This window comes from Dipodomys ordii, unplaced genomic scaffold, assembly GCF_000151885.1.
Source record: "Dipodomys ordii isolate 6190 unplaced genomic scaffold, Dord_2.0 Scaffold6, whole genome shotgun sequence".
NCBI classification, from domain to species: Eukaryota; Metazoa; Chordata; class Mammalia; order Rodentia; family Heteromyidae; genus Dipodomys; species Dipodomys ordii.
Window position 1 is genome coordinate 14,058,165 of NW_012267222.1, and position 14,329 is coordinate 14,072,493.

At 46.2% G+C, this 14,329-nt stretch overlaps 1 protein-coding gene across 1 annotated transcript in view; it reads right to left on the reverse strand.

Moving 5' to 3' along the window:
* Tceb3 (transcription elongation factor B (SIII), polypeptide 3 (110kDa, elongin A)) overlaps positions 1–11,309 on the reverse strand; it is a 16,672-nt gene extending 5,363 nt beyond the window's left edge. Inside the window, exons 1-7 of the mRNA XM_013032434.1 lie at positions 11,277–11,309; positions 10,046–10,102; positions 8,751–8,857; positions 5,012–6,212; positions 4,193–4,307; positions 1,165–1,320; positions 965–1,062 (exon numbers count right to left, since the gene is read on the reverse strand). Of these exons, the coding sequence (XP_012887888.1) occupies positions 965–1,062; positions 1,165–1,320; positions 4,193–4,307; positions 5,012–6,212; positions 8,751–8,857; positions 10,046–10,102; positions 11,277–11,309 (1,767 nt within the window). The remainder of the gene's footprint in view (positions 1–964; positions 1,063–1,164; positions 1,321–4,192; positions 4,308–5,011; positions 6,213–8,750; positions 8,858–10,045; positions 10,103–11,276) is intronic.
* Between the last annotated feature and the right edge of the window lie 3,020 nt (positions 11,310–14,329).

Sequence of the window (14,329 nt, forward strand, 5' to 3'; positions counted from 1 at the left end):
AAAAAGAAGGGCTTGGGAATGTGGCTTAGTGGTAGAGTACTTGCCTAGCATACATGAAGCCCTAAGTTGATTCCTCAGTACCACATAAACAGAAAAAGCTGGAAGTGGCACTGTGACTCAAGTGATGGATAGCTAGCCTTGAGCAGCAGAAACTCAGCCAGGCCCGGAGTTCAAGCACCGAGACTGGCAAAAAAAATTAGAAAATGTGATGTGTGAGGCACTGTGTCCGCAGCTTCTGGGTAGCTGCGAATCGATCAGGAGCTTCCCCAGCAACACACTGAACTGTTGGGCACAGTGGTCAGCAATGAGGATGCACAGTTCAGATGGATCAGAGCAGAGGCAGCTGACAGCCAGGAAAGCACATCTACACCAAAGAAAAGGGAACTGCAAGGCTGGTACGCCTCTAAGAGATATGTGGACAATCTGAGCTCTTCATATTCAGACACCTGAGTGTCAGCACAAAGCAGGTGCTCTACTGCTGCAATTCTCCCGTGACTATGGCCTTTGTGAGCAGGCAAGCCCAAGGGAGGCAATGAAATATTTTCACTCCCTGTGACTCCCACCCTGATTTTAGCCCAAGAGGCCTGCTTAAGAGGTCAGGAACAGGTGCTAGAAAATACATGTTTGAAGGCCCTGAGGGAAACCAAACATGCCCAGAACAGTAATCTGACCTCTGACCTGCCCTTCAGCCCTGGCAAATCTGCAGAGACAAAGCTACATCTGAAGATACAGCCAAAAGACTGCTTGCCCTCTTGGGGCTTGGAAGGTAGAGTGCTTCTCTAGCATTCATGAAGCCCTGAGTTCAATTCTTCAGTACCACAGAAACAGAAAAGGCCAAAAGTGGTGCTGTGGCTCAAGTGGTAGAGCATGAGCCTTGAGCAAAAGCAGCTCAGGCACAGTCCCCAGGACTGGAAGAAAAAAAAAAAAAAAGACTGCCCTCTTCCCACCCAGATGGGACACTCACGTGATTGCATTCCTCTATGCGATAGAGCTGATCAGGTGTACACCTCTCCAAAACAGGTTCAAGAACAGAATAGGGGACACCTCCCACTTCAAAGATGGCTGCAGAAGGAAAATCAGAGGTGAGAGTGCTGACTAGCAGCCTGGCCACCCAGTGACAAGGTCATGGTGGAAAGTGCTTGAGAAAAGCAGGCGACTACTCACAGTCGATGTTATTTTTAAGCACACGGATGCACTGCTGGTGCAAGGTCATCATTTTGGGGAGATAGGCACACTTGGAACCAGAATACACCTGCATCTTGGAATTCATTCTGCGCCCAGTGAATCCAGCTTCTTCTTCTTCCTGGGGTGAAGAGAATGCTACAGGGCAAGAAAAACCAGAGTGTCACACAAGCCCCAGCCACACAGTGACACTCTTCTTCCACCCTGTGCTCAGCCTCTCCTGCCCTCTCTCAAAGACAACTAATGTCACAATTCCTATGGATCCTTTCAGACACATGGCAGAAGTAAGCCCCTGTGAATCTTAGTATCATATTCACTACACACATCACTCTTTTCATTTATATTGGAGCGATCATTCCATGTCTGTACATTTATAGTGGCACAAGAGGCCACCATGTGGGTGAGCTGGGATTCTGTTCATCTCTGGCTAATGGACACATACAGGGCTTTATTTACTTGCTTATTTCTGGTCCTGACACTCAAACTTTGGGCTTGGGCAACTGTCCCTGAGCTTCTTTTTGCTCAAGGTTAGCACTCTACCACTTGAGCCACAATGCCACTTCCAGCTTTTTCTGTGATTAAGTGGAGGTAGGAGGCTCATAGACTTTTCTTCCCAGGCTGGCTTCAAACCACAATCCTCAGATCTCAGCCTCCTGAGTAGCAAGGATTACAGGCACCCGGCTCAGGGCTTTATGTTTTTGCTATTCAAACTGGATATTTTTGCTGGGTACCAGCGATTCACATTTATAATCCTAGCTACTTAGGAGGATAAGACCTAAGAATCATGATTCAAAGTCAGTCAGGGCAGGAATATTTGTAAAACTCTTATCTCCAATTAACCAGCAAAAAGCAAGAAGTGAGAATGTGGCTCAAGTGATAAGCATCAGCCTTCAGTGAAAAAGCTCACAGACAATACCCAGGCACTGAGTTCAAGCCTCAGTACTGACAACAAAAGTTAATAAATAAGCAAACAAAAATAACGACTTTTTTTTTTTTTAATTTTGAGTCCTGAACCCAGGGCCTGGGCATACTGTCCCTGAGCTTTTTTTTTTTGGTCGGTCGTGGGGCTTGAACTCTGGGCTTGGGCCCTGTCCCTGTGCTCTTCAGCTCAAGGCGAGCACTCTACCACTTGAGCCACAGCGACACTTCTGGTTTTCTAGTGGTTTAATTGGAGTTAAGAGTCTCACAGATTTTTCTGCCCGGGCTGGCTTTGAACTCAGCTTTTTTACTCAAGGATACTAATCTACTACTTTCAGCCACGGCTCCACTTCTGGTTTTCTGGTGGTTAATTGAAAAGTCTCAGGGACTTTCCTGACCAGGCTGGCTTCAAACTGCGATCCTCAGATCTCAGCCTCCTGAGTAGCTAGGATTACAGGCAGGAGCCACTGGTGCCCAAATGACATTTTTCTTTTTTTCTTTTTTTTGCCAGTCGTGGATCTGAATTCTGGGCCTGGGCGCTGTCCCTCAGCTCTTCAGCTCAAGGCAAGCGCTCTACGGCTTGAGCCACAGGCCACTTCCGGCTTTTTCTGTTTATATGGTGCTGAGGAATTGAACTCAGAGCCTCAAGCATGCAAGGCAAGCACTCTACCACTGAGCCTGACATTTTTCTTTTAATATAAAAATCATGGAAGTGGCATTGTAGCTCAAGTGGTAGAGCACTAGCCTTGAAGTGAAGAGCTGAGGGACAGCGCTCAGGCCGAGTTGAAGCCCCAGGACCAACAAAAAAAAAAAAAAGGAGAAGAAAGAAAGAAAGAAAATATCAGCCAGGCACTGGTGGCTCACACCTGTAATCCTAGATACTCAGGAGGCTGAGATCTGAGGATAGTGGTTCAAAGCCAACCCAGACAAGAAAGTCCGTGAAACTCTTATCTCCAATAAAACACCAGAAAACCAGAAATGGCGCTGTGGCTCAAGTGGCAGAGTGCCAGCCTTGAGCTAAGAGCTGAGGGACAGTACTCAGGCCCAGAGTTCAAGCCACACGACCGACAAAAAAAAAAAAAATCACCTGAGCTGGGAAGGTGGCTCAGTGGTAGAGCGCTTGCCTAGCATGATGAAGCTCTGGGTTCAATTCCTCAGTACTACATAAACAGAAAAAGCCAGAAGTGATGTTGTGGCTCAACTGGTAGAGTGCTAGCCTTGAGCACAAAGAGGCTCAAGGACAGCACACAGTCCCTGAGTTCAAGCCCTATGACTGTCCCCCTTACCCCCCCCCCAAAAAAAATCACCTAACAAAAAGAATAAAGGGGACTGGAAAGGTGGCTCAGTAATAGAGTGTTTGCCTTGCATGTATGAGACCCTGGGTTCAATTCTTCAGCACCACATAAACAGAAAAAGCCGGAAGTAGCGCTGTGGCTCAAGTGGTGGAGCGTTAACCTTGAGCTGAAGAGCTGAGGGACAGCGCCCAGGCCCAGAGTTCAGGCCTCATGACCAAAAAAAAAAGAAGAAGAAGAAAGGACTGTTAATAACAGCAACAGCTAAGGTTTATTGAACATTGCTATACGAAAAATCTGGAGCTAAAAGCTTTATTAGCATTATCACATTTGCATTACTTTACCACATTAGGCAAATATTATTACTCCCAGTTATGGATTATAAAACTGAGGTTTAGCCAGGTGCCAGTGGCTCACACCTATAATACTAGTTACTCAGGAGGCTGAGATCTAAGGATCTCAGTTCAAAGCCAGCCTGGGCAGGAAAGTCTGTAAGACTCTGATCTCCAATAAACCACCAGAAAACCAGAAGTGATGCAGAGGCTCTAGTGGTAGAGCACTAGCCTTGAGCTGAAGAGCTGAGGGACAGCATTCAGGCCCAGAGTTCAAGCTCCATGACCAAAAAACCCCAAAAAACCCTGAGGTTTAAAGAAATGATTATTACCCAAGGTCAGACACCTTGTACAGACCAATGCTGGGATCCCACCTGAGCCATCAAACTCCAGAATTTGTGAAGATGGAGCACAAATGAGATTTACACTCCCCTGCCCCCATTTAAAAAAAGAGATGCAGAAAATCACCTTTTCGTTTTGGTTGGAAGGAAGATATCAGTTCAAGGGAAGGAAGTGGGCGGTAATTGGCCTGGATGGCAGGTAATGGCAGGTCTGGCAGCACTGGCACAGCATCCATGGAGACCTGTGAAAGAGAGAGTGAGCAGAGGCCCTCCCACCGCGGTTGCTCTCTACAGGCCAGCCTAAGAGCACTGAAACACTGCACACCTCAGGCTGAACTGGGGCCAGAGTCATGAATGACACCAGCTAAGTCAAGAAACGAATGCAGACGGGACCAACATAAATATTTTGGGTACTAGGGACTGAGCGTAGAGCCTTACATACATTCAGCACATACTCTACCACTGACCTATATTCTCAGTCCAGAAAATTGTCATTTTTCACGGTGGTAATGGAGTTTGAACTCAGATATCATGCTTGCTAGGAAGCCTTCTACTATGGGAGCCTCAGCTGCATCCCCAGAAAATTATCATGGGTGCTATTTTTTTTTTTTTTTGGTATGGTATGGGGCTTGAACTCTGGACCTAGGAGCTGTCCCTGAGCTTTTCAGCTCAAGGTGTGCGCTCTACCACTTGAGCCATAGTGCTACTTCCAGTTTTCTGGTGGTTTATTGGAGATAAGAGTCTCATGGACTTTCCTGCCTGGACTGGCTTTGAACTGTGATCCCCAGATCTCAGCCTCCTGAGTAGCTAGAATTACAGGTGTGAGCCACCGGCACCCGGCTCCCTGGGTGCTATTTATATGGCAGCTACCAAGGCCAGGCGAGCCTCTCCAGCAGGACCAGGAGAAGGGTGCAGGCAGACCTGTGCCCCCTCACTGTAGGCTTACCTTTCTTGGCTTGGCTGAATCAGCTCCAGCCAGCTGCAGCTTCTCTGACTTATTTTCATTTACCTTGGGCAATTTCTGAACTGAGTCCAAGTTTTTGCTAGTGCTTTTAGATTCACTTTTTTTCAGCCCTTTCTCTCCAAGTGCTGTGGTGGAAGTTTTCACAATTTTCTTCTTTTTCTTCCTGGGCTGGTCGTAGCTGAGGTATGATTCAAAGGACATGGTGGGCTGCTCAAATTCATCGTCCACATCTGCCTCCTCCTCTTTATGGAATGAGCTCAGGGACTTTTTACCTGAATGAGAAGTCTTCACCTTCCCTTCTTGAGCCTTTAGGTTGTTGGAGATCTTTTCTTTTGTTTTGGGCAACAGGTCTCCAGCCCCCTTCCCGATGTCTAGCCCATCCACACTTTGCTTAGTCTTGTCATATTTGGTTTTCTCCAAATCCTTGTGTTTTGTTTTTTTAAGGAGGTTGTCTGAAGCAACCTCCAGGGTGGATGAGAACTTCTTCTTCAGACTGCTACCTTCTCTTTCCTTCTCTTTCTTGACAGCACCAGAGGGTTGTTTCTCCTTAACACTGTCCCCTGATAGTGGCCTTCGGCTTTCCTCTTTGGCAAGGGCCTTGTGTGATTTCTCTCTGCTCAGAGCAGGGGCCTTCTCGTCTCCCCTGGCATCCACAGGGCGCTTCTCCTTGTGGGAAGTTTTGTGCTCCTTGTTTTGGTTCGTAACCCCTTTGCCCTGGGATTCCCCCAGGTGCCGTTCCTGACTGACCCCCAGTCTGTCCTGAAGGGCATTACTGTGGCCTCTCCCAGGCTTCTGATGTGGAGTTATGGCCTCGTGGTCCTCCTCTGGGGACCTGTAATGGTTCATGAACACCTGATGGTGATGGGGACTAGCAGAAGCTGGGGGGGACTGAACATGGCCATAGTCAGAAGACTCAGGGTCTGAAGAATATGGTGGTGATGCTCGGTGGCACTTCTTTCTCTCATCTCTCCGCTCATGGCTGTGAGACACTCTGTGTGGTCTTTCTAGCTCTGGGAGTTTTCTGTGTTTCTTCTGTCTAGGCTCAGGGCTGTAGGATTGGCTGCTGGAGGCTTTCCAGTTTTCCTGGTGTTCCCCCTGCATCTCCTCCTCCCTCTGAAGAACATCCCGAGGTCGCTTTCGGGAGCTGCTCTTCTCAAAGTCCTGTTCATCAGCGTCGCTGTTTCTAAAATCGAATTAAAAACAGATATACACATCAGTGTAAGCCTTGTTCAGACTCCAGTTCAAGCCTTAGTACTGCCAAAAGAAAAAGAAAACAAAAATGCTGTGTGTGTGTGTATATTGCTATTTGTTTTGTTTTATTAAATAGCTGGTTGCAGTAGCTCGTGCCTATAATCATAGCTACTTGGGAGGTGGAGATCAAAGGAGCTAGACAAAAAAAGTTCTTGAGACCTCATCTCAACCAATGTAATGCTGGGCAAATGGTACACACCTGTCATCTCAGCTATGTGGGAATTGTAAGTTGGAGGATCTTGGCCCAGGCAAGCCTGGGCAAAAAGGGAGGCATCATTTGAAAATAAGGAAAGCATGGGGCTGGGAATGTGGCTTAGTGATACAGTGCTTAGCCTAGCATGCATGAAGTTTTGGGTTCAATTCCTCAGTACCACATAAACAGAAAAAGTCAGAAGTGGCACTGTGGCTCAAGTGGTAAAGTGCTACCCTTGAGCAAAAAAAAGCTCAGGGACAGTGCCCAGGATTTCAGTTCAAGCCCTAGGACTGGAAAAAAAAGAAAATAAGGAAAGCAAAATAGGATGAGGATATAGGTAAAGTGGTAGAGTATTTGCCCAGCAGGTGCTAAGTTCAAATCCCAGTAGCATCAAGATAAATAAGCTCAACTAATTTTAAAAATTGAGAAAACAAATATTCATAAATGGGAAGTAAATCTGGGCGCCGGGGGCTCATGCCCGTAATCCTAGCTACTTAGGAGACTGAGATCTGAGGATCACATTTCAAAGCCAGCCTAAGCAGGAAAGTCCATGAGACTCTTATCTCCAATAAAAACCACTAGAAAACTAGAAGTGGCTCTGTGGCTCAAGGGGTAGGGTAGAGCATTTGCCTTGAGCTGAAGAGCGCAGGGACAGCGCCCAAGCCCAGAGTTCAAGCCCCACAATCAACAACAACAACAAAAAAAAATCAAGACTCTTATCTCCAATGAACAAGCAAAAAGTCCGGAGTAAAGGTGTGATAGAGCTCCAGCCTCAAGTGGAAAAGCTAAGCAAGAATATGAGGGTGAGTTGAAGCTACAGTACAGAAAGGGAAAAAAAAGGAAAAGAAATAGAAAGGGAAGGAAGGAAGGAAGGAAAGAAGGAAGGAAGGAAGGAGGAAAAAATGTTGGAAGAGTTGGGATATAGCTAACAGCAGGTATGGCAAGACCTTAGGTTCAATTTCCAGAACAACTAAAGTTACCATTGCCCCAACAAAAAGCCAAAAATGTTCATGCTTATTTTTAAATGTCAAAGTAGAAAATTGTATTATCTCTATTTTAGATACTTTCTAACATTCTACAATGATCGTAGGTTCTTTTTATAATGATACAAAATATTTTTAAGTTTATGTGTGTGTGTATGTGTGTGTGTGTGTGTGCATGCGTGCGTGTGTGTGCGCGCATGCATACAGTGCCACTTCTGTCTTTTTCTGTTTATGTTAAGGAATCAAACCCAGGGCTTTGTGCATGCAGGCAAGCACTCTACCACTTAAACCACATTCCCTGCCCTAAACAGGCATTTTAAATACGAAGTTGGAGCCAGGTGTTGGTGGCTCACATCTGTAATCCTAGCTACTCAGGAGGTTGAGATCTGAGGATTGAAGTTCAAAGCCAGTTCAGACAAGAAAGTCCATGAGACTTATCTCCAATAAACCACTCAGAAAACTGGAAGTGGCACTGTGGCTCAAGTGGTAGAGCCCTTGCCTTGAGCTGAAGAGCTGAGGGACAGTGCTCAGGCCCAGAGTTCAAGCCCCACAACCTGGGGGAGTTGGGGGGGAGGGGGCGGGGATAAGATGAAGTTGGAAGAGGAATACCAAAAAAAAGTTATAAAGCTGCTGGGTATGGGCAGCCCATACTTGTAATCCTAGCTGCTCAGGAAGCTGAGGTCTGAGGCTCGCTGTTCAAGCCAACCTGAACAGGAAAGTCCATGAGACTCTTCTCCAATTTACAACCAACCAAAAAAAAAAAAAAAGCTGGGAGTAGACTGGGAAGGTGGCTTAGTGGTAGAGTGCTTGCCTAGCATGCATGAAACCCTAGGTATGATTCCTCAGAACCACATAAACAGGAAAACGCCAGAATTAGCAATGTGGCTCAAGTGGTAGAGTGCTAGCCTTGAGCAAAAGCTCAGGGAAGCCAGGCACAGGTGGCTCACACCTATAATCCTAGCTACTCAGGAGGCTGAGAGCATCTCAGTTCAAAGCCAGCCTGGGAAGAAAAGCCCATGAGACTATTACCTCCAATAAACTACCAGAAAACTGGAAGTGGCGTTGTGGCTCAAGTGGTAGAACACTCTCCTTGAGCTGAAGAGCTAAGAGACAAGCACCCAGGCCCCCAGTTCAAGCCCCATGACTGACAAAAAGAGAAGACAAAGATGAAGCAGCAGCAGCTCAGGAACAGTACCAGGCCTTGAGTTCAAGCCTCAGGACCAGCATATTAAAAAAAGAAAAGGAAAGAAAGACAGCAATAAAGCTGAACAAATCTAAAGATAAATGTTTTTACCGTTCCACAGGAACCAGCTTCTTCCACTGGGCCACTAGGTCCCTGGCAAAGCTTCCAACTTGCTCATGTTTTCGATAGCTATTTACTGTCTTCCCGACCCCAGTCTCCTGCAAATGGCAAATGCAACATAGAAGTTGACAGAGGAATTGATGCATCCTGCAAATCAGTTACTTTGTTGCCTGATGGCCAAGTCTCTAATGACACATAGTAACAATATATACAAACTCAGAGGAAAATATCATTAAAAGACTTCCAGAACTTTAACAATGTAACGATGTTTCAGGTCTGAAGCAAGATCTAAAAGCTCTTCATAATGGTGGAGCAGAAGTCAGCCTCAGTGGACATAGATACATAAAGCGAAAGTTATAGTACCTGGATTCAAATCCAGGTGTCAAAACCAATCTTTTCATTCATTATTTTAATTCTGAAATACAAGTCACATTCATAGGTGTAGCTAAGTGGTAGGGTATTTGCCTAACATTCCCAACACAATGGGTTTATTCCCCAGCACTGCAATTAATCACCATTTTAACAATGTAAATAAGCTCAGTGATTTCCAGGATACTCCTAATACTATATAATCATTACTACAACAGGGACATAATCATGACTTTGCTGAGAAACAATGATTTCTTACTTGGGCCCACAAACAGAAGACAGAAATAAAGCTTGAATTCAAGCCTCCTCCATCTTGTATCTGTGTCCTTTGCCCTGAGCCATTCTCCTGTGCAGTCACTTTACGGCCATCTTGGAAGCCAGTTAGGAGCTGACAGCTGACTTGACCAGCTGCCAGGCATCAATGACTCTTGCTTGGGACTGTTTAACTATGCATACCTTTCACTTGCTACCCTTAATTCTTTGTCTATTTAAACCTGTAACCTCTGCCTGCACCCAGAAGAGGGAGAAAGAACTCACATACTGTCTTCCTGTGGCAGCCGGTGCCATAAAATAACTCTCCTCTCAATGTCTCTTTATCTGGCACATAGGGACAAGTGGTTGGACCTGTGGAACTCCTGGAGCTGGGCCTGGGGTTTCAAACCCAGATTTCCTTACCAGGACATTTCCACCACCCTCCAAAGATACGTTGTTCCCTCCAGTCCCACAACACCAAATAACTACTCACTCACTTCCTGTCTTTGAATTTGTCTAGACTGGACATCTCATATAAAAAGGTCATAATTATGCAACCATTATGCAACCTTTCCAAAAGCCCATCCCCTAAACTTCCTCTATACTCGTCAGTAGCAAGGCTATGGGACAGAGTTTTATAGTAGTTAAAGTTGCACAGTTCTTACCGCAAGAATGTCTACTGTAATAGGCAAGGTGGAGAGTTTCTTCAAATATTTCAATAGCTGCAGAGAATAAAACAAACATTAGCTTCTATAAAGTCACAATCACATTTACAGGACTGAACAAGAATATCTGATGGGGGCTGGGAATGTGGCTTAGTGGTAGAGTGCTTGCCTGGCATGCACGAAGCCCTGGGTATTTGATTCCTCAGTACCACATAAACAGAAAAGGCAGGAGTGGTGCTGTGGCTCAAGTGGTAGAGTGCTAGCCTTGAGCTAAAGAAGCTCAGGGACAGTGCCCAGGCTCTGAGTTCAAGCCCCAGGACTGGAAGCAAAGAAAAAAGAATTTCTCATGTTCACTGCTCACACAGTGCTATGCATCTTCCAGGAATGAGTATGGCTACTATGTAGTTCACAAGTAAAAACAGGCTCCAAAAGTGTTGTCACTAGCCCCAGGACACAGGCAGGGCAGGACTTACTGGAGTCCTTAGCTTCAGACTGCACTTTCAACTGCTCTGCCACACCAAGGTGAAGACACAGGAAGCACCAAAACCTACTCTGCTAGTCCCTGGCAACCATATCTGTCTCACTGTGGCAGAGATTTATGAGAAAGATACCAAGTTTAGAGGAACTTCTCATGGACCTGGCAGAGGATGGTAGAGAGAAAAGGCCTCTGCAGGAAGATGGTAGCAACGTGGTGCCAACACAACACTCACTAGTGGGAAGCCAAGAGTAATCCTGAGCAGCCAGAATTGGAGCTTTGCTGAGATTATGTTGATGCTAAACACAAAATGCCTGGGTGGTTAGAAAGGAAATCTTGGTTTGGCCACATTTCCTTTATTCAGTCCCGAAAACTAGGTCAAACTCAGTATAAAAGAACCATGAAGATGGAGTTTGGGAGTCAGAGAAGCCATCATCTTCTTTCCAGGTGATCTTGGGCAAGTCAGTAACCTCCCTGAACCTGTTACATCAAACTGCAGAAGAAATTGGATCCTGTTTCCACGTCACAAGCAATGAGGTACTTTGTCATAGTTTGATACTGTAAAAGCTCATCATGCTTATTATTCATCACTTATCAGCTGACAGCTCTTTAAACACTCTAATGTGGATCTTCAACCAGACAATGCTCAGCCAGTTTATACCAAGAGCCTTTCTCCAGAAAACGTGCGTGGGCAGTTTCCATACAAGGAGCATTGCACAGTTAAGTAGTTCAGTAGGTAACTGTGGCTATCCTTACACTTGTAGCTTCAACTCTTAACTGCCATGCCATGCTGCTAATAGGTGGAGTAAAGAGTATGTTTTTCTGGCCATTCTCCTTGAATAATTCCTTAACCCTGACGCTAGGCAGAGCAACTGGAATACTGATGGTAATCTTTTTTCTTCTTTTTGCCAGTCCTAGGGCTTGAACTCAGGGCCTGGGCACTCTCCCTAAGCTGCTTTGGCTTACTTCTGGCAAGAGCCATTTCTGACTTTTTCTGTTTATGTAGTACTGAGGAATCAAACCCAGGGCTTGTGCATGCTAGGCAAACACTACCATGAAGCCACATTCCCAGCCCAGATGGTAATCTTGTTTAACTAGGAATAAGAGGTCAAGTGGGCAGTAGTGTAGAACTTTAGAATGGAGTGAAAATTGTCCTCTACTAAATTCTATCTCCACTGTAATCCAATTCAGGAAAAAAAAAATGTGTATTGCCTTTTTGTTTGATTCTTTGAGTCAAGAGTTCTGCTGCATAAACCAGGCTGGTTCCGAATGCCTGGTCCTCCTGCCTCAGCCTGAGTGTTGGGACTATAAGTGAGGACCACCATATCTGGTTGTACTCATCTTTGTCGTCCAGGCTATAGGTTCAAAGACTAGTACCAATTTCCTTTCTTCCTTTCTTTCCTTCCCTCCCTGCTTCCCTTCCTTTCTGGGTGTGCAGGTGCCATTACTGGGAATTGAACTCTAAGCCTAGAGCTCTTTGCTTGGCTTTTTCCACTCTGAGCTGGCACTCTACCACTTGAGTCACACTTTCATCTTTCTGCTGGTTAACTGGAAATAAGAGTCTCTCAGAGGAGCTGGGAAGGTGGCTCAGTGGTAGAGCGCTTGCCTTGCATGCATGAGGCCCTGGGTTCCATTCCTCAGCACCACATAAGCAGAAGAAAAAGCCAGAAGTGGTGCTATGGCTCAAGTGGTAGTGCGCTAGCCTTGAGCTGAAGAGCTGAGGGACAGTGCACAGGCCCAGAGTTCAGGCCCCACAACTGGACCAAAAAAAAAAAAAAGAGTCTCTCAGATTTGTCTGCCCAGTTTGGGCTGGCTTTGAACCTGCATCCTCAGATCTCAGCTTCCTGAGTAGCTATGATTACACACATAAGTCACCAGTGCCCAGCTTGCCAATTCCTTTTCTTCTTCTTCTTTTTTTTTTCCTTTACTCTGTTGTTGGTCTTGGGGCTTAAACTCAGGGCCTGGGCATTGTCTCTGAACTCTTTTTGCTCAAGGCTAGCACTTTACCACTTTGAGCCATAGTGCCACTTCCAGTTTTCTGATGGTTAATTAGAGATAAGAATCTCATGGCCTTTCTTGCTTGGGCTGGCTTTGAACTGTGATCCTCAGATCTCAGCCTCCGTTCTAATGCATTTACATGGATCCACTGAGTGAGGCTGCTCTGTGCAGTCCTCCCATGACTAACCTTGATCCTATTTGACAGACAGTGACACTGCACAGTGAAGTTTGGTAAGTTGCTTCACAAGCTGAGAAGCACCCAACATAACTAACACTGTGTCATTAGGAATAGAAAATAGTGCATATGGGGGCTGGGAAGGTGGCCCAGTGGTAGAGTGCTTGCCTTGCATGCCTGAGGCCCTGGGTTCCATTCCTCAGCACCACATAAGAAAAAAGAAAAAAGCTGGAAGTGGCGCTGTGGCTCAAGTGGTAGAGCGCTAGCCTTGAGCTGAAGAGCTAAGGGACAGCACCCAGGCCCAGAGTTCAGGCCTACGACCGGATCCCCCTCCCCCCCCAAAAAAAATAGTGCATATGCCTAACACAAGCCTGGAAGAAAGCACAGAAGCAGCTCCTCGATCACAGTCCACTTGCCCACGTGGTAAAGGTCACCCAGGAGGCAGAGTGTCAGGACCTCTGTGAAGGCAACACAGGAGAAGAGCACTGGAAGCACAGTGGTGTGCACCCCCACACCTAACACTGCTGTAAGTTGCACAGCACAGGGTGTATGCACCCCCATACCCAGCACTACCTTGAGGACCTGCTGCCTTTGTGCTGGACCTCAGGTGAGTAGGAGTGAACTGACCAGAAAAACTCAAGCCCAAGACTTTCAAACTGATCTAGCCCAACACAAGAAAGGCCTTCCCATCACTATTATTCTCAGTCAGTTCCAAGGAAGCAATAACATGGCACTCAGTATCCTGAGACAGATGCAAACTTGATGTTATCAAACCAAGGTACCAGGGGTACAGTTTTCTTTTTATTTTTTTTTGTTTGTTTTTTGTAGGTCGTGGGGCTTGAACTCTAGGCCTGGGCACTGTCCCTCAGCTCTTCAACTCAAGGTGAGCACTCTACTGCTTGAGCCACAGCACCACTTCCAGTTTTCTGGTGGTTTATTGGAGATAAGAGTTTCATGGACTTTCCTGCCCAGGCTGGCTTTGAACCTCGATCCTCAAATCGAGTAGCTAGGATTACAGGCATGAGCCACCGGTGCCCAGCAGGGGTACAGTTTTCTAAGTACTGGTAACGAGAGACTGAGAAACGTCAAATGTGTGCACACAACATGCTGAAAATCTCAGTTGCCTTAATACCACCATCAACTGGTGTTCTCCAGGTAGTCACATTCAAAATTTAACACAGGACGGCCATGAAAACCAGTTCTGGTTCAAATCAGTTCGTTTGGCAGGAACAAAAAGCCAAGTGATACAGGGCCACTGGTGGCTCACCCCTGTAATCCTATCTACTCAGGAGACTGAGATCTGAGGATTGCAGTTCAAAGTTAGTCCAATTAACCACCAGAAAGTCAGAGGTGGCACTGTGGCTCTCAAGGTGGTAGAGCACAAAAGCTCAGGGACAGTGCCCAGGCCCTGAGTTCAAGCCCTATAACTGACCAAAAACAAATTAAAAAGCCAACTGAGTTGCTCTGTTTAGAACCTCTCCCAAGTATGGGTGGATTGCAGATGAATGTACAGTAAGAACCCGAAGCCGGGAGCTGGTGTCTCACGCCTGTAATCCTAGCTACTCAGGAGGCTGAGATCTGAGGATCGCGGTTCAAAGCCAGCCCGGGCAGGAGAGACCGTGAGACTCCTATCTCC